The 20,382-nt window shown below is 45.6% G+C and overlaps 2 protein-coding genes across 4 annotated transcripts in view; one reads left to right on the forward strand and one right to left on the reverse strand.

The window, feature by feature from the left end:
* Positions 1 to 9,328, forward strand: part of RD3 (RD3 regulator of GUCY2D) — a 97,226-nt gene extending 87,898 nt beyond the window's left edge. The window contains exon 2 of the mRNA XM_063918256.1: positions 8,622 to 9,328. Coding sequence (XP_063774326.1) covers positions 8,622 to 8,919 — 298 coding nt within the window. The 3' untranslated portion in view covers positions 8,920 to 9,328. The remainder of the gene's footprint in view (positions 1 to 8,621) is intronic.
* An 8,540-nt stretch (positions 9,329 to 17,868) lies between these two features.
* The window catches only part of LOC134910350 (protein AF-9-like), a 34,396-nt gene continuing 31,882 nt past the window's right edge, over positions 17,869 to 20,382 (reverse strand). For all 3 annotated transcript variants that reach the window (XM_063918258.1, XM_063918259.1, XM_063918260.1), the window contains 2 exons: positions 20,239 to 20,331; positions 17,869 to 18,463 (listed from right to left, as the gene is read on the reverse strand). In XM_063918258.1, the coding sequence (XP_063774328.1) occupies positions 18,413 to 18,463; positions 20,239 to 20,331 (144 nt within the window). In that variant the 3' untranslated portion in view covers positions 17,869 to 18,412. The remainder of the gene's footprint in view (positions 18,464 to 20,238; positions 20,332 to 20,382) is intronic.

The following is a 20,382-nucleotide window of genomic DNA, read 5'->3' on the forward strand; positions in this document are numbered from 1 at the left end:
AGACCTGATCCAGTGAGGTAGGCCGTCCTATTTGGAAAGGATTAATCTCTGCAGTAGGCGGGAATTAATTTGAGCGTACTCCACCATGTTGAATGCCAACACCATAAGACCCAGTACTTGCATTGCCGAGTGTATCGACATTCTGGGCCGACAAAGGAGAAACAGCTGTTGACTGTGCATGTCCAGCAGTGCCCTAGGTGCACCACGCTCTGAGCTGGGACCAGCGAGGACTGCTTTCAATTGATGAGCCACCCGTGGGCTTGTAGGAAGCTTACTGTCAGTTATAGATGGCTGAGAAGGACATCATGGGAGTTTGTGAGGATCAGCAAGTCATCCAGATAAAGCAGGATACAGATTCCCTGGCAACGGAGAAGAAGCAGTCATCACGGCTCACGGCCATAACCTTGGTGAAGATCCGAGGGGCCGTAGCCAGCCCAAATGACAGAGCCTGAAACTGATAGTGGATGTTGCCAATAGCAAACCGCAGATATTGCTGATGCGACATGGCAATAGGTATATGCAGGGATACCATATAATCTCCGGGTTCCATGGCCAGTACAATTGAGCGCAGAGTTTCCATACGGAACTGGTATACTCTCACAAACTTGTTCAATAATATGAGGTTGAGTATAGGCCAGAAACAGGGTTGAATAATATACTTTGCCTCTCTGGGGCAGAGGTACCGGCACCACCACTCCTGTATCCAGGAGGGAAATCACAACCAATTGTAGAGTGTGCACTTTTAACGCATCCGAAGGGATAACCATGGTGCAAAACTGGCGAGGGGGACGTCTCTTGAAGGAGACTGCGTACCCGTGGGATACGACTTCCCGCACCCATGCATCTGAAGTGGTCTTTAACCAGACCTGGGTGAACTGTAGAAGTCGGCCTCCCACCCTGGGATTCAACAGGGGGAGGCCCGCCCCATCATGACGCAGGCTTGTCTTGTTTAGAAGCAGGCTGACAGGCCGACCAGGACTGTTTTGTTTTGGGCTTTGTGGTTTTGGTAGCACATTTGCTTTCCCATGAGGCCGAAAGGAACGAAAAGTGGTACCTTTTGCCCTCTGTGCAGAGGGAGTAGGATTTGGGAGAAATGCAGTTTTAGCAGCCGCTAAATCAGACACAATTTTATTTAGGTCTTCCCCAAACCAGTTGTCTCCCTTAAAAGGGAGTACCTCCAAGGTCTTTTTGGAGTCCAGGTACACCTTCCATTACCTCAACCTCAGAATACGGCGGGCCAGGACAGACGTAGTCGACGCCTTAGCCGCCAAAACACCTGCCTCAGATGACGCTTCCTGAACATAATAGGCAGCGGTGGTAATGTGAGACAGATATTGTCTGGCCTTGTCAGATAATTCATTGGGTAACTCTTCCTCCAGTGCCTGAACCCATGGTTCAATACTTTTTGCCGCACAGGAGGCAGCAATAGTGGGTCTATGTACAGCACCTGTTAGGGAGTAAATAAATTTCAGGCAGCCCTCCACACGTTTGTTCCTTCAGTGAGGTGACAGTAGTGACAGGCAGAGTAGAAGATACCACCAGACGGGTGACATGGGAATCCACCGGCGGTGGATTTTCCCACTTGTTACTTAACTCTGCTGGGAGAGGATATTGAGCTAAGGCCCGTTCAGATAGGGGGAATTTCTTCTCTGGCTCAGACCAGGGTTCTCGGCGTATGTCCACTAAATGGTCAGAATGTGGTAATAGAGTTTTAGTTACCTTCTGATGTTTAAACTTGTCAAGTTTCTTAGACACCGCCGTGGAATCCTCCTCATCATCAGATATTTGGAGGATCTGTCTTATAGCAACCACCAAGTTAGGGACATCCACCTGTAAAGAAGATTCCTCGTCAGAAGCATCTGATTCAGTGTCTGACAGGACAGTTAGTTCCCCATCCTCATCAGCAGAAACTTCTGAGAGATGCGTGGACTGTGAGGAAGTAGCAGCCCGCTTAGATGACCTAGGGGCATGAGTGTGACCTATAGGCGATTTATGTCTAACCAAAGATTGGTTTCATTGCTGCAACTGGTTAGACAAATTATCCACCCACGGCGGATTAACCATAGGGACAATTTGTGACTGTAGTGGCACAGGTGAATCCCACAGTATTATTATTATTACATTTTATTTATAAGGCGCCACAAGTGTTTCGCAGCTCCGTACAAAGGACAGTACAGGGAGACAAAACTTAGCATTACAGTAAATAAATAACAGAAATAGAGTACAGGTAACAAAGAGTACCACAATTCTCAAGACATAATACAGCTAAAATGTAAGTAGTGAGGGAGTGATCATCGTACTACTAGGGGCTGGTGGCCATAGATGGAGAGGAGCTTTTACTAGCAGGAGAAAAAGCGGGTAAAGATGGTCGCCGAGTATGGGAGAGCTGCGTGTGAAATGTGTCGAGACGAGGGCTTAGATAACAAGAGGAAAGAGGGTCCTGCTCTGAAAAGCTAACAATCTAGTGGGAAGGGTCGACAGACCGATGACATGAGGTACAAGCAAGCGGGAGGTAGCCTGATGGCAGTATTTAAGCAAAGCTGAGATGTTCAAGGCATGAGGCAGGGGGATGGAGTAGCGGCCTCAGGACTAGGTTATTCGTCGGGAGGGTATGCTTTGATGAATAGGTGGGTTTTTAGTACCCGTTTGAAGCTTTGCAAGGTCGGGGAGAGTCTAATGGAGCGGGGGAGTGCGTTCCACTGAAAGGGTGCAGCACGGGCATAGTCTTGATCTCGAGCATGGGAAGCAGTGACCAGGGTGGTGGAGAGGCGACTGTCATTGGTCGACCGTAGGGGGCGGGGGGGGGGGGGGGTAAGTATGAAGGGAGAGGAGGTTGGAGATGTAGGGAGCAGTGGAATTAGAGATGGCCTTGTATATGAGGGTGAGGAGTTTGAAGAGGATTCTGTAGGGGAATGGGAGCCAGTGTAGATTTTGTTGAAGGGGAGCGGCAGATGTGGAGCGGCGGGAGAGGAAGATAAGCCTAGCTGCGGAGTTCAGGACAGATTGGAGGGGAGCAAGATGGGAGCAAGCGAGGCCAGTATGGAGAACATTGCAGTAGTCAAGTCGTGAGATGACCAGTGAGTGGATGATAAATTTAGTTGCACTCTGGGAGAGAAATGGCCTGATGCAAGCAATGTTGCGCAGCTGGAACCGACAGGATTGTGCCAGAGCTTGGATGTGGGGTGCAAAGGAGGGAGGAGTCAAGAGTGACACCCAAGCAGCGGAGTTGGGGAACAGAGGGAGATGGTGTTGTTGTCAACAGTGATAGACATATAGGTAGGGGGTGTTACTCTGGATGGGGGAAAGATGAGTTCAGTTTTGTCCATGTTGAGCTTCAGAGAGCGCTCAGACTTCCAGGAGGAGATTGCGGAGAGGCAGCTGGAAACTTGAGAGAGGACAGAGGGGGACAGATCAGGAGAGGAGAGGTAGAGTTGTGTGTTATCAGCATAGAGGTGGTAGGCGTAAGGCGGTCCACCAGAGTACCCAACAGAGTTGAGAACTTAGCCCAGGGTGGCTCCTGATTGGTTGGAGGAGCTGCGGACTATCTGGGAGGGGTATGGCACACATTACATAAACCATCATGTAAAACTTCCCCCTCAAGTAAATCCTTGGAGCATGCCCTGCATGATGCAGCAGCGTGCCTAGATTTACTGCCCTTTTTGTTAGACATTGCAGTAAATGCAACAATAGAGCGTATGAGTACGATAAAGCCAGACAGAGTACACTACCTGCGAATAAATTCTTCAGTATGTGACTGAGTACCCAGTACACAACACCTGCGAATAAATCAGATATTATGAGACTGAGTGCCAAGTACACAACACCTGCAAATAAATCCGCTAATAGGTGACTGAGTACACAGTATAATACGTATAATCGGTAAATACTGTGACGCACTATATAATTCACTCTGACACACCAAGTCCCTTAGGGTACAGAATATAGTGATAGATATCTCTGGAAAACACTGAAAGTGAAATCCACACAGCAGATACAGGCACACACAGTCACAGTGACAATGCAGATAATTATTAGTTATGACAATAAAACTGCGCTGGACTAGTATACATTAGTATATCAGTATATATATATATATATATATATATATATATATATATATATATATAAAAACACAACACAGCGTGGTCCTAGACCAGAGGTATATATCAGAATACTCGTACAATATATTCTGCAACAGGTACACTTGTTCTTAACTAACACTGTCTGTATAAAGACATGTAGAATACTTAAGTGTTTGTCAAGTCACAGCGCTGTAGACAGGCGGCATTACAAGGGAGACCTTGCACTGCAGTCCTGCAGACCAGCCGCAGCTATACCTAAGATGGCGCCCAGCGTCTCAGCCAGGGAGTGAGGGAGAGTGGAAGGCAGCTCCAGGGCGGGAAAATCTGCTCAGAGATGGCACCCTGGGCTGGGGGAGGGGCTACAGGTCAAGCGCAGGCTCCCCTATGCTGGTCCTCACTGCCTGGTCCTCCGGAGTCTTATTAAACTGGGTGTTAGTACACCCGACATGTACTCCTATGCTCTGGAAGATATAGTGGGGTCCCTGTGCACAACAGTGTTCATGCCAGCGTCGCAGTCTGTCTCCCTAGACTGCGAACGGAACACGATTTAGTAGCGGGTCCCGCCTGGAGGACCCTCTTACCTCCTCCCCGTAGCAGCCACGCAAACCAGGAGAGTGTCTGCGACTGTGTGCCTAGAGCCGGAGCGTCTCTGCCGCAAGCACCCAGGACCTGAGCCGCGGGACTATGCGACGCCACTTGGGAGGTGATGGAGCCGCAGCGCTGAATGTCACTCTGACATGTAACAGTGCTGCTGCCCTTTAAGTTTTCTTAGAAAGCTTTTTCAGGGCTGTGTTGACTAGCCTGCTCTGCAGGCACCAACTCGCAGTGCCTGGAGGCAGGGTTATAGAGGAGGCCCCAATGCATCTTGGGACAGCTAATGCTTTAACCTGTTGGTGCCTGGATCAAGATCCATCTCTACACCCCGATGTATTCCCTGTGGAACAGTGTACCCCGCTGCAGAAGTGAATTTATTCCAGTTTGGAATAAGGCTGTAACATAACAAAATGTGGAAAAAGTGAAGCGCTGTGAATACTTTCCAGATGCACTGTAGAGGACTTTATCATTACAGATGACTACTAGCATTCTGTATCGCTGCATAACGCTATTTAATATATATGGGTTCTATTCATGAAGCTGTGAAAAGTGTGGAGAAGGGAGGCAGTGGAGAAGTTGCCAATGTAAACCAATCACCTGCTACGTTATAATTTTATAGAATGCACTTTATAAAATGTTACCTCACCACTGATTGGTTGCCATGGGCAACTTCTTCACTGGCTCACTTCTCCACTGCTTTATGAATAGACCCCATGGGATGCTTGACAAGCCGGGGCAAAAGCCCTTACCCTGTGTTCAATATTTACATTTCACTGGCAGCCTAACGCTGCAGCATGAGGAGGAGATGATTATTCCTGTTTAAGCTACGCACGTACATGATTGTAAGCGTATATCGATGTGACCCACCCAGGGATACAGTGAAGCCTCTAGGCGCTGGACTCCATGTAAAACATAAGTAAAGAACTGACTGATTTATCTGGCATTAACAGTCTAACAAATTGGATAAAGAGCTATAAAGGCTACTCTCCAGAGATAACCAATGTGGTCTCAGTTCATTGGCCAGTGTATATTGATGCTAGGATATGTTTGATCTGGGCATTACACCCCTCCCATCTCTGGCTTTCCTAGCTTTCTGTAGTATAGGGTGTTATTGTCTGATCATCAGACAATAACTACTAATGGGGAATATTGTTTAAAAAAACAGGGTACTGCCCTCTTTCAGATGAGGGTACCACTAAGTATGTAAGTTTCATGATGGGCGAGATCATTCACATTAAGTGTTCTTGCTCACTATATGCTCCTCTACTATTTCCACAGTGCAAGTTGATAAACACATAATTTTAAAGAGGGAGCCCTCCTCTTTCCAATAAAGGTGCTCCTCAGTTTACTGACCACGATCACTGAACTTGATGATAATTTCTGCAATGCATGGATGTTCTCTTTGGGAGTACAGGTGATCACCAGAAAATAGGCAACATCATTTGAAAGCTTGGAAGACCCCAGATTCTGTGGGTGCCAGCATAGGGGAGAATTTATACATAACAAACATTAAAGTCCAGAGAATAAGAAACACATTAATTTTCAGCTAGCATGTAGAAAATAGGAATTTATTGTATAGTTGGTCAAAACCGAGGAAAAAAAGCTCCTATCCATGCTCAGATCTATAAAATGTGGTAATGTCCTGGAAAGTGGGGACAACTAAAGGATTATCTATCTAGTATGAATATGATGATCAACTATCACACACGTACATATAAAAAATAATGAATCGTTTTCATTCTCACTAAGATTTATTATTAACAGTGTAGTTTGGTGCAAAATGTGCCCTGAATTCCTGCAGCCAATCATTAGCCTATATCTGTCTAATGCAAGTTAGACAATGGAAGCAAGCGTCAGATGCTATAATACAGTCATACCTCCTAACAGTTACATTTCCTAAGCACACTGCTATGCCTCCTTTGTATAGGGTGCATTGTAAAGTCACACTGGGCATGCACACACCCCATGTGAAGCACATTACCCAACTCTTCTGCTGCCCCCCCAAACACTCTTTAATTACTGTGTGCACCAGAGGCACTACTGTGAGCGGGGGACATACCTCTCAAATTCCTGCATGTTGGGACAAACATGCTAATTGGTGGCATATCAGAGCAGTCCTGGAATAGTGCTCATTTTGTGCCTAAATGTTTGGAAGTGAGCCCTTCTGCCAGTTACAATAGTGCCTCTTGCCCTCTTAACACACAATTTAACGTTCAGGATGGTCTATGGAGCATCAGGTTGTACAACAGTCTGCTTTCAACTTTCAGTAATAATTTTGTTCAATAAAAAATGCAAATCATTTATTTTCCGGATGCATGTAATGAGACGAGTCACAAGATCACTACTTTACATGCACTGAATTGTCTGCAGTTTCCTATAGATCAAAAAAAGGTTAATTAACGCTGAAGATCACAGAGATGAACGATACGCAACATTAGAAAGAAACATGAAATGAATCACTAATGTTCTCTACGTGATATAAATATTTTTCAGAGTTGCTGGTCTCCTGCAGAAGTAGAATCTGCTGTTTGGGTCATTTATGAACCACAAAGTCAACTAACCCCTAACTCTCCCGCTAGCTTTGCAGGCTGGCAGGTGCACATTGCTGAAACAGGAAAAAATGTCACATCAAAATCACACCTGACCTAAGAGGACATCTGGAGAGTTTGTTACTTATGCATTTATGGCAAGTTTTATCATACTGTTTGAGGGGCAGCTAAATAAGAACACTGGTCAAAACGTGGCCATGTGAGGGCAACTATAAGCTGGCCATTCACAGGCAGACTCTGATGCACACCTATAGGGTCTGCTTCTGAGTCAGATACAGAGGATATTTGATAACTGCACATCTTCCTCAGAAAACAGTTGCAGTGTGCACATATAATATGCTATTCATTCGCACATGGATGCAAACTGAAAGTGCGTCGGTTGACGGATCTCTCTTTGCGTGAATTGGATATTTGTGGGTGGTTATGGGATGCCAGTTTCTGATAGAGCCTCTGCAGGCAGCATGCGGTGGATTTAAGTCCCGACACTAATTATGGCAGCTGTGGACAGAAAACCACTGAGCATTTTGCATGAAGATGGAGGGACAATTGGCTTAGATGGGCGGATACTTGCGTTAGCATGAGGTAGTAGGCAGGCTGCCACAGCTGTATAGAAGAGTGGCCCCAGATGTGTCTGACTTAGGGTGCCCACACACAAAGCGATGGAGTGTCCGAAGGCCGGTATATCGGGCGGTCCCAACATACGGGGCGATACGGTGCCCGACCGCCCGCTATGCCGGCCCTACTACGCATAGCGCTGCATGGGATTGTCTGCCTGCATCACTGATCTTTTGAGCCCGCTGAAAGATCAGCGATGCAGGCGGACGACATCATGCCCACACATGGAACGATATAGCTGCTGTATTGTTCCAATTCGTCGGATCGGCAGCTATATCGTGCCATGTGTGAGCACCCTTAGAGACAGGACCAAAGTGTCAGATGAGAAGACCTTGCAGCTTAGCCATTATCATGTCTGTACTGAATGATTGTAGCCTCGCTGATACTTTTCCTTTGTCCTCTTCCAGAAGAGCGATAGGCAACATTAATATAAATAATCAGGGTGCCGGATAATCAGATGGGCCACATGTCACCATTAATCTGAGATCAATAAATTTTATCTGGGATCAAACATTTGAAACAAGTGTTTCAAGCTAGAACACAGTTCTTACGAAAGAGCAGGAAGTAGTTGGTAATGTAGGTGAAGGCTCGGATGGTTGAATGAAGCCCTAGGGCTTTGTTGCCCATCAATGTTCTAGATTGACAGAGCCAGTATCTAAAAAATTTAACTTCCTTGTATCTCTTTCATACTCACCATGAATCTGTGATGCTCAGGATTTCTAGTTTACAAAAAGGTAAATCTTTCCAATGCACAGATCACTAATGATCTTCTTTTCTACAGATTCCGGCAGATGGTTGCAGAGTATGAACCAGACGTGCAGGAAGTCCCCCGTCTCTTCCGATCAGTTCTGCAGGAAGCTTCTGAGAAAATGAAAGAGGAGGAAGAAGCAAAGAAACTTGCCAGGCAGTGGAACTCGAAGCGAGCTATGAGCTTGTCCCTTACCACCTTCAAGTCTCGAGCCAGGATCTATCCTTTCATGAGTAACATTAAGACCATTTCTGAGGATGTTGAGCGAGAAGTTGAACCCAACCGGCGAGTATGGAGCATGCCGGAATTTCGCACAACGAAAGATGAATAAATTCACAATACAACAACAATTTGGGCCTCATTTGCACTTGCGGAGAAATGAAAGTCACATTTTTGAAGAAGAAAAAAATAGAACTACTTTTGGCAAAATTATATTTTTTAGAGTTGCTAATGATTTTGATTAGTTGTCAAGTAATAGTCTTACAGCCTTAAGAGTATGTAGATTCTAGTTCATACCTAGCTTAAATTTAACTACCTTACTTGACCTAGACCACTAAACCGGAATGTCATCTACACGACATGTACGGACATTAATTGTGTTTTCATACTGCCTATTACTGTAATACTTTCAGATGGTGTTGACTTGCTTTGTACCTTGTTGGATGTACAATAGATATCTACACACTGTTTTTTAATAATGTCCATGCACCTTTTCCAATAAAACGGGATAAATAAGATAATGCCTGTGAATATTAAGATTTCATTTGCTGGGGCAGTCCTAAAACTACACACAAGCATGTGGAATGCCAATCACATGAGTTTTCATAAATTACAGATGTATTCAGTATGTTTTGCCGGCTGCCAATATCCCAACAGCGACGTCCCGCCCGCCAGAATACCGGCAGTAAGAGTCCTCTTGCGGGCTCGCTGTGCTCGCCATGCTGTGGGCTCGCTACGCTGCGGGCTCGGTGGCTCGCAACAGGTTCTATTCCTGCTTTATGGGTGTCGTGTACACCCACGAGTAGGAATAGCCCTGGTGATTCCGGCTGGTGGCTTGGCTGTCAGGATTCTGGCGTTGGTATGCTGACCACCGAGATCCCGACAGCCGGCAAATTAAACGCATCCCCTACAGATGAGTCCTCATACATTTTTGCTGCAGTTAAGCCAAACTCTTGGCACGCCGTGTCACGTGAGACTCTGCTAGCGTCTGCCATCTATTTTTTTGTTAATCGTGATGCGACTAGGATGCACCAGGAGACCGTGCTGATTAATTTGATATATGACTTGTATATTGTTGTACGACAGAGTCTCTGAATCTGTATACGAAGTGCTACGATGCAGCGGACGCAGTTTTTTTCCATGCCAAGTTCCATTGTGCTTTGCTGACTCAGTTGCACATACTGTAGATATACATGTGTCACACCCCCAATTCATCAGTACAGTCTCCTGGTGAGACCTAGGGGGACATTTATGTGATAAGAGCGGAGAAGTGAGCCAATGGAGAAGTGCCCATGGCAACCAATCAGCACTGAAGAAACATCTATAATTTGCATACTATAAAATTATACAGAGCAGCTGATTGGTTGATGGGGCAACTTCTCCACTGGCTCACTTCTCCGCTCTTATCACTGCTTAGTAAATGTCCCCCCTAGACACATACATTGTGACTGAGATAAATTTTTGGCCAAAAAAGATGCCCGACACTAGTAGACCTGTAGGGGACCTGATGGCTCACTCATGTCAGGCATCTCACACTACTAGATATATGAGGACACATCTGTATATGTTGTTGAATGTTCCTGTGTGATTAAAAATAGAATACTTGTTTCTATAAGATGATATGGGGACTCATTCTAAGTTGGGAGCAACGCAACAAAATCAAGTAACTTTGCACCTGGACAAACCATGCTGCAATGCAAGGGGTCAATTTTTTTTTCTCATGCAGTGTAAATGCTGGTCAGCTTTATTTTAACACAGAAATGTATTATTAGGTTGGAAATGCTCTTACATTTAAATCTCCCTACACATTTTAAACCTCCCTCACCTGCAGTGCAACATGGTTTTGCCAAGGTACAAAGTTACTTGCTTTGCTCCAAGTTCAGAATTAGCTGTTCTGAATTAGATGCTCTCCGCACAGAATGTAGTCTTGTTGTGCACTTTGCCACCTACAGAGGTGATGAGTTTATGTGGCGGGTGGATTTCTATTGTGTGTGGATTATAGGGTCGACAGTCATTAGGTCGACCACTGTGTGTCGACAGTGACTAGGTCAACACGGTCATTAGGTCGACAAGAGTTAAAAAAAAAAAAAATGGTGTTGTTTTCTTTGTAAAGTGACCGGGAAACCCAATTAGTGCACCGTATCCCCTTGCTTCGGGCAAGGTGCCTCACTCCGCTGCGCTCGGCACAGGTTACTATTCCCAATCGTAGTCCACGTGGATCGGAAGTAGGAAAAAGGTCATAAAAATATGTGAAAAACTCATGTCGACCTAGTGACCATGTCGACCAACAGATGACTGTCGATCTAATAGGCCCTACACACTGGGCGATATTAGTGAAAGATATGAACGATCTCGTTCATTAATGAACGAGATACTATCCATATCTTTCAGTGTGGAGGCACCAGCGATGAACAATGTGCGGCCCCTCGCTCGTTCATCGATGGTGCCCCGTCGCTTGTGCATGCAGGCCAATATGGACGATCTCGTCCATATTTGCCTGCACTGCTATGGAGCCGGGTGACGGGAGGAGTGAAGAAACTTCACTCCCCCCGTCCCTGCCCCCCCGGCGCCTGGTCGCCTGTATCCGCCGTCGGGCAGCTCGGCGGTGGATCGCTCAGTGTGTAGGGTTCCTAAGTGCTGTCGACCTAAAGACCGGATACCATTTCTATTACATACACATATGTTTAAAGACCACTACATCCAAAATGCAGGTTGGAGTATATAAAATAGAATGGAATTTACAGCCAAGCTAGAGTTGAGATCATAATGGACTATTTTGTTTAGGTCCGTAGTAGTTCAGTCCTGGAACTTTGAAAGATCTTTCACACAGACTCATAGATTTAACATCAGAAATTAAAGGGTTTATTATTTTTTACCTTCAAAGGCAAAGTTAAAATAAGAATTTACTTACCGATAATTCTATTTCTCGTAGTCCGTAGTGGATGCTGGGAACTCCGTAAGGACCATGGGGAATAGCGGCTCCGCAGGAGACTGGGCACAAAAGTAAAAGCTTTCTGACTAGCTGGTGTGCACTGGCTCCTCCCCCTATGACCCTCCTCCAAGCCTCAGTTAGGATACTGTGCCCGGACGAGCGTACATAATAAGGAAGGATCTTGAATCCCGGGTAAGACTCATACCAGCCACACCAATCACACCGTACAACTTGTGATCTGAACCCAGTTAACAGTATGATAAACGTAGGAGCCTCTGAAAAGATGGCTCACAACAATAAACAACCCGATTTTTGTAACAATAACTATATACAAGTATTGCAGACAATCCGCACTTGGGATGGGCGCCCAGCATCCACTACGGACTACGAGAAATAGAATTATCGGTAAGTAAATTCTTATTTTCTCTGACGTCCTAGTGGATGCTGGGAACTCCGTAAGGACCATGGGGATTATACCAAAGCTCCCAAACGGGCGGGAGAGTGCGGATGACTCTGCAGCACCGAATGAGAGAACTCCAGGTCCTCCTCAGCCAGGGTATCAAATTTGTAGAATTTAGCAAACGTGTTTGCCCCTGACCAAGTAGCTGCTCGGCAAAGTTGTAAAGCCGAGACCCCTCGGGCAGCCGCCCAAGATGAGCCCACTTTCCTTGTGGAATGGGCTTTTACAGATTTTGGCTGTGGCAGGCCTGCCACAGAATGTGCAAGCTGAATTGTACTACAAATCCAACGAGCAATCGTCTGCTTAGAAGCAGGAGCACCCAGCTTGTTGGGTGCATACAGGATAAACAGCGAGTCAGATTTTCTGACTCCAGCCGTCCTGGGAACATATTTTCAGGGCCCTGACTACGTCCAGCAACTTGGAGTCCTCCAAGTCCCTAGTAGCCGCAGGCACCACAATAGGCTGGTTCATGTGAAACGCTGAAACCACCTTAGGGAGAAATTGAAAGCGAGTCCTCAGTTCTGCCCTGTCTGAATGAAAAATTAGGTAAGGGCTTTTATATGACAAAGCCGCCAATTCTGAGACACGCCTGGCTGAAGCCAGGGCTAACAGCATGACCACTTTCCATGTGAGATATTTCAATTCCACAGTGGTGAGTGGTTCAAACCAATGTGATTTTAGGAGACTCAACACTACATTGAGATCCCAAGGTGCCACTGGAGGCACAAAAGGAGGCTGTATATGCAGTACCCCTTTGACAAACGTCTGAACTTCAGGCACTGAAGCCAGTTCTTTTTGGAAGAAGATCGACAGGGCCGAAATTTGAACCTTAATGGACCCTAATTTTAGGCCCATAGATAGTCCTGTTTGCAGGAAATGCAGGAAACGACCCAGTTGAAATTCCTCTGTAGGGGCCTTCTTGGCCTCACACCACGCAACATATTTTCGCCAAATGCGGTGATAATGTTTTGCGGTTACATCCTTCCTGGCCTTGACCAGGGTAGGGATGACTTCATCTGGAATGCCTTTTTCCTTCAGGATCCGGCGTTCAACCTCCATGCCGTCAAACGCAGCCGCGGTAAGTCTTGGAACAGACAAGGTCCCTGCTGGAGCCGGTCCTTCCTTAGAGGTAGAGGCCACGGGTCCTCTGTGAGCATCTCTTGAAGTTCCGGGTACCAAGTCCTTCTTGGCCAATCCGGAGCCACGAGTATAGTTCTTACTCCTCTCCGTCTTATAATTCTCAATACCTTGGGTATGAGAGGCAGAGGAGGGAACACATACACTGACTGGTACACCCACGGTGTTACCAGAGCGTCCACAGCTATTGCCTGAGAGTCCCTTGACCTGGCGCAATACCTGTCTAGTTTTTTGTTGAGGCGGGACGCCATCATGTCCACCTTTGGTTTTTCCCAACGGTTTACAATCATGTGGAAGACTTCTGGATGAAGTCCCCACTCTCCCGGGTGGAGGTCATGTCTGCTGAGGAAGTCTGCTTCCCAGTTGTCCACTCCCGGAATGAACACTGCTGACAGTGCTATCACATGATTTTCCGCCCAGCGAAGAATCCTTGCAGCTTCTGCCATTGCCCTCCTGCTTCTTGTGCCGCCCTGTCTGTTTACGTGGGCGACTGCCGTGATGTTGTCCGATTGGATCAATACCGACTGACCTTGAAGCAGAGGCCTTGCTTGGCTTAGGGCATTGTAAATTGCCCTTAGTTCCAGGATATTTATGTGAAGAGACGTTTCCATGCTTGACCACAAGCCCTGGAAATTTCTTCCCTGTGTGACTGCTCCCCAGCCTCTCAGGCTGGCATCCGTGGTCACCAGAATCCAGTCCTGAATGCCGAATCTGCGGCCCTCTAGAAGATGAGCACTCTGCAACCACCACAGGAGAGACACCCTTGTCCTTGGAGATAGGGTTATCCGCTGATGCATCTGAAGATGCGATCCGGACCATTTGTCCAGCAGATCCCACTGAAAAGTTCTTGCATGGAATCTTCCGAATGGAATCGCTTCGTAAGAAGCCACCATCTTTCCCAGGACCCTTGTGCATTGATGCACTGACACTTGTCCTGGTTTCAGGAGGTTCCTGACTAGCTCGGATAACTCCCTGGCCTTCTCCTCCGGGAAAAACACCTTTTTCTGGACTGTGTCCAGAATCATCACTAGGAACAGTAGACGTGTTGTTGGAATCAGCTGCGATTTTGGAATATTTAGAATCCACCCGTGCTGACGTAGCACCACCTGAGATAGTGCTACTCCGACCTCTAACTGTTCCCTGGATCTTGCCCTTATCAGGAGATCGTCCAAGTAAGGGATAATTAAGACGCCTTTTCTTCGAAGAAGAATCATCATTTCGGCCATTACCTTGGTAAAGACCCGTGGTGCCGTGGACAATCCAAACGGCAGCGTCTGAAACTGATGACAGTTCTGTACCACAAACCTGAGGTACCCTTGGTGAGAAGGGTAGATTGGGACATGGAGATAAGCATCTTTGATGTCCAGAGACACCATATAGTCCCCTTCTTCCAGGTTCGCTATCACTGCTCTGAGTGATTCCATCTTGAATTTGAACCTTTTTATGTAAGTGTTCAATGATTTCAGATTTAAAATCGGTCTCACCGAGCCGTCCGGCTTCGGTACCACAAACAGCGTGGAATAATACCCCTTTCCCTGTTGTAGGAGGGGTACCTTGATTATCACCTGCTGGGAATACAGCTTGTGAATAGCTTCCAATACTGCCTCCCTGTCGGAGGGAGACGTTGGTAGAGCAGACTTCAGGAACCGGCGAGGGGGAGACGTCTCGAATTCCAATTTGTACCCCTGTGATACTACCTGCAGGATCCAGGGGTCCACTTGCGAGTGAGCCCACTGCGCGTTTAAATTTTTGAGACGGGCCCCCACCGTGCCTGAGTCCGCTTGCAAAGCCCCAGCGTCATGCTGAAGACTTGGCAGAAGCGAGGGAGGGCTTCTGATCCTGGGAAGAGGCTGCCTGCTGCAGTCTTTTTCCCCTTACTCTGCCCCGGGGCAGAAATGAGTGGCCTTTTGCCCGCTTGCCCTTATGGGGACGAAAGGACTGAGTTTGAAAAGACGGTGTCTTTTTCTGCTGAGAGGTGACCTGGGGTAAAAAGGTGGATTTCCCAGCCGTCGCCGTGGCCACCAGGTCTGACAGACCGACCCCAAATAACTCCTCCCCTTTATACGGCAAAACTTCCATATGCCGTTTGGAATCCGCATCACCTGACCACTGTCGTGTCCATAAACTTCTTCTGGCAGAAATGGACAACGCACTTACTCTTGATGCCAGGGTGCAAATATCCCTCTGTGCATCTCGCATATATAGTAATGCATCCTTTAAATGCTCTATAGTTAATAATATACTGTCCCTATCCAGGGTATCAATATTTTCAGTCAGGGAATCCGACCAAGCCACTCCAGAGCTGCACATCCAGGCTGAGGCGATTGCTGGTCGTAGTATAACACCAGTATGTGTGTATATACCTTTTAGGATATTTTCCAGCTTTCTATCAGCTGGTTCCTTGAGGGCGGCCGTATCAGGAGACGGTAACGCCACTTGTTTTGATAAGCGTGTGAGCGCCTTATCTACCCTAGGGGGTGTTTCCCAACGCGCCCTAACCTCTGGCGGGAAAGGGTATAATGCCAATAATTTATTAGAAATCAGCAGTTTTTTATCGGGGGAAACCCACACTTTGTCACACACCTCATTTAATTCATCTTATTCAGGAAAAACTATGGGTAGTTTTTTCACACCCCACATAATACCCCTTTTTGTGGTACTTGTAGTATCAGAAATGTTCAAAGCCTCCTTCATTGCCGTGATAATGTAACGTGTGGCCCTACTGGACATTACGTTTGTCTCGTCACCGTCGACACTGGAGTCAGTATCCGTGTCTGGGTCTGTCGACCATCTGAGGTAACGGGCGCTTTAGAGCCCCTGACGGTGTTTGAGACGCCTGGACAGGCACTAACTGATTTGCCGGCTGTCTCATGTCGTCAACAGTTTTTTGCAAAGTGCTGACACTGTCACGTAATTCCTTCCATACTACCATCCAGTCAGGTGTCGACTCCCTAGGGGGTGACATCACTATTACAGGCAATTGCTCCGCCTCCACATCATTTTCCTCCTCATACATGTCGACACAATCGTACCGACACAGCACACACACAGGGAATGCTCTGATAGAGGACAGGACCCCACGAGCCCTTTGGGGAGACAGAGGGAGAGTTTGCCAGCACACACCAGAGCGCTATATATATGCAGGGATAACCTTATATAAGTGTTTCTCCCTTCTATAGCTGCTGTATATGTATTTTCTGCCAATTAGTGCCCCCCCTCTCTTGTATTACCCTGATTCTGTAGCAGGACTGCAGGGGAGAGTCAGGGAGCCGTCTTTCCAGCGGAGCTGTGAGAGAAAATGGCGCTTGTGTGCTGAGGAGATAGGCTCCGCCCCCTTTTCGGCGGCCTTTTCTCCCGCTTTTTTTAGGAAAACTGGCAGGGGTTAAATGCATCCATATAGCCCAGGAGCTATATGTGATGCATTTCTTTAGCCATATAAGGTTTAAAACATGTTTTATTGCGTCTCAGGGCGCTCCCCCCCAGCACCCTGCACCCTCAGTGACCGGAGTGTGAAGTGCGCTGAGAGCAATGGCGCACAGCTGCAGTGCTGTGCGCTACCTTATTGAAGACAGGAACGTCTTCTGCCGCCGATTTTTCCGGACCTCTTCGCTCTTCTGGCTCTGTAAGGGGGCCGGCGGCGCGGCTCCGGGACCCATCTAGGCTGAACCTGTGATCGTCCCTCTGGAGCTAATGTCCAGTAGCCAAGAAGCCCAATCCACTCTGCATTCAGGTGAGTTCGCTTCTTCTCCCCTTAGTCCCACGATGCAGTGAGCCTGTTGCCAGCAGGTCTCACTGAAAATAAAAAAACCTATTTAAAACTTTTACTCTAAGCAGCTCTGGAGAGCTACCTAGCATGCACCCTTCTCGGCCGGGCACAAAAATCTAACTGAGGCTTGGAGGAGGGTCATAGGGGGAGGAGCCAGTGCACACCAGCTAGTCAGAAAGCTTTTACTTTTGTGCCCAGTCTCCTGCGGAGCCGCTATTCCCCATGGTCCTTACGGAGTTCCCAGCATCCACTAGGACGTCAGAGAAATTAACTTTTTCAAGAAATATGTCCATTTCTTATGAAAGTACAAAAATATTTACAAATGACATCACAGTCTGGAACACAAATGTCAGAAGGGGATGAAACGAGGAATCAATACTCCATTCCATTACAAGATAATTGTACAGTTGTTGCACTATCATTAGACAGATGTAATACAGCATACATCAGACGATGAGATGGAAATATCTGTCTCCAAAGACCATTGGGTACCGTTAGCATTTGCAAGACCAAAACTTCACTTTACTTTAGCCTGCAGCCTACCAGTGCACTAGGACGCAGTGCCATTACTGTTGCAGAACAGTGGGGGCTAAAGAACGGAAAAAAAATTCACTGTGAATAGGTGATGGATGCAACTGAATGTCAAAGTTGAAGGTCAAGGTTTAACGTCAGGCATAAAATTGGATCAATACTGGATGGGGAAAAAATTAAAATAATAATAACCCCTTGCCCTACAATAAAAAAATGTCCCCAAAGAAACAGTAAATATCTTTAAAAGTCATCCTCCATTTAATTGGTACAATCGCTGTACTTTACAGAACGTTGATGCAAACATATGCATTTATTCGGAAACAAAACCCCCCCAAATACCTTATATTTTAGGTTTAGCAGGATCATTACAACGGTGTGTCCATATTATACACTACAAAGTAAAAAGAACATTATAAAAAATAAAATAAGAGAAATACTAAATTGTAGTTTTAAACTGGATACTACCCTGCTGATATAATGAAACCTATATGAATTATTAGACATACTGGAGAGCCCACTAAGAACAATTTGCACGCTCATCCCAGACATGCCTTATTTGGTCACAAGATGTTGCCATTGTTCATTAACAGGAATTTAACTAAATTTAGTAGCTAATTATGTGGGAAATAGACAACCTAAGTATACACACAGTGCACCATGCTTATTCTCTCTTTTTGTGAACACAAAAAAATATATACATACATACATACAAACGCTGGCAAGATGCTGCTTTGAAATAAAACGACATCAAAAAAGAAATGGCCGCATTGGACGTTTAGTCACATGGAAGAGTTTAGGAATTCCAGCAGTTGAGCGCGATTTCTATCTCTCTGTGGGAACAGAACAAAGTACAGGATATTATCAGAGAACTCTCCTGCTCTTGTGGATGAAACAAACGTCCATCTAGGTCTGGCCGAAGTCTCAGCAACCCTGCAAATATCTCCCTTTTTATGGTAAATCATGTATGTCAAGCAATGTGGGATTAAACAATAGAAAATAAATTACTGAATGGTGTTTATGGCGAGGTTCATTGAAACAAGCAGAACATTCACTAGTAACACAGTACAGTTACCTGAGGATTGCAGTTGATTTATTTGAAACATGATTACAACAGGTTTTCTCAAACATTGCTATATATTGGTGGTATACTAGTACTATAAGTAATTACCAAACCTGAGTTTAGAGTCATTACACATGTATATACTGTAGTATTGCATGTATAGACCTTTATTTTACTGGGAAAAACAATGGGGTTTATTTATGAAGCAATTCTGATCACGTTCATGCTTGATATTTAAAAAGGACAATGCTTTTACCAGCAAGACATGGCTAAAAGCACTGCCCTTTTAAATATCGGGCATGAACAGAAAAATATACACACACATTTCTTTTTTTTATTTGCATCGTGCTTGATCAAAGAGGTGTTACCAACTGTCACTATTATATTTAGTTAAAATATCCATGCAGACATCATACAGGCAAGAAGCGAGTTACCATTCAATAGCTGAAAAGATTTACTGCATCCTCACAAGGTCCTGGAGGCTTTGTCATTTACAATACTTTGCCTGTACTGAATATCTGACAAACTGTCACATGCTTGGCACACTTAATTCAGTCCTAAAAAAAAATAATCTATTTTTGAATTGCTGAGAGACACAAGGCATAGTCCCTTTACGACACTATACCAGCGTGCACTGGTTGAACTTAGTCTTGCATTTAATTAAGTGATCTGTGGCAGAAATCGACATTGAAGGGGTGGAGATTGGGGGGTGGAATGAAAATGTAAAGGTGTGTAACTAAATACACTGATCCCCCATGTATTAAGCTATTTTTATTTTACGCCACATACACTGTTGCTGCAGTTGCGCCAAACAGCCCTTCTCTGTACACCAGGTCCTGTGCGACTCCGATGGTCGTCTTTTCTGCTTCTTTTTAAATTAAACATGCATCTTAGTTGCAAATGGATGGGACAATCAGCTCATGATGCACTGATTAATTAGATATGGGACGCTTGTACGGGTATACTGTATCTGTGTGAGACTCTGAATCTGTATATGAAGTGCCACGACGCAGCAGCGGTGACTACTTTTCACGCCAAGTTCCGTTGTGCTTCATACATACATCCATTCTGTCTATGTGAATACTTATTTTTCTCCTGAATAGAAATCCTCAAATGCTGAGTGCTGGAAACAATTGCCTGACAGAGCTGAGAGCGGTAAGAGGATCTCATTAATGTGCCTATTTTACTCACTCCCACTAGAGCAACACTGTCTATACCAGAGTGTGTCTCTCTCTCTCTCCACGGGGTAAATTTACTAAGACGGGAATTCTATTTAAGATGGGATGTTGCCCATAGCAACCAATCATATTCTGCTTCTCATTTATGTAGCACCTTCTAGAAGATAATACCTGGAATCTGATTGGTTGCTATAGGCAACATCCCATTTTAAATAGAACCGCTATCTTAGTAAATTTACCCCCACCTTTCTAGAGAGGAACAGGTGACACGGCCATATTGTACTGGGAGGAGTTGGTGGGAGACAGGGATCGTACACATTTGAACAAGACACATACAAAGTCAAGAATATCAAATTGTTTAATTTACCTCTTTGTCTTCTTTGCTTTTCTTTACTTTCATTTTTATCTTCTTCCCTGTGATCATACTGTAGTTTTTATTCTTCTTTTTTTCTTTCAGAAACTATAAGAAATAAAGAGTATTTGCTGACAGCCTCTAAAAGCTGCAGATGTT

This window comes from Pseudophryne corroboree, chromosome 4, assembly GCF_028390025.1.
Source record: "Pseudophryne corroboree isolate aPseCor3 chromosome 4, aPseCor3.hap2, whole genome shotgun sequence".
Lineage (NCBI taxonomy): Eukaryota > Metazoa > Chordata > Amphibia > Anura > Myobatrachidae > Pseudophryne > Pseudophryne corroboree.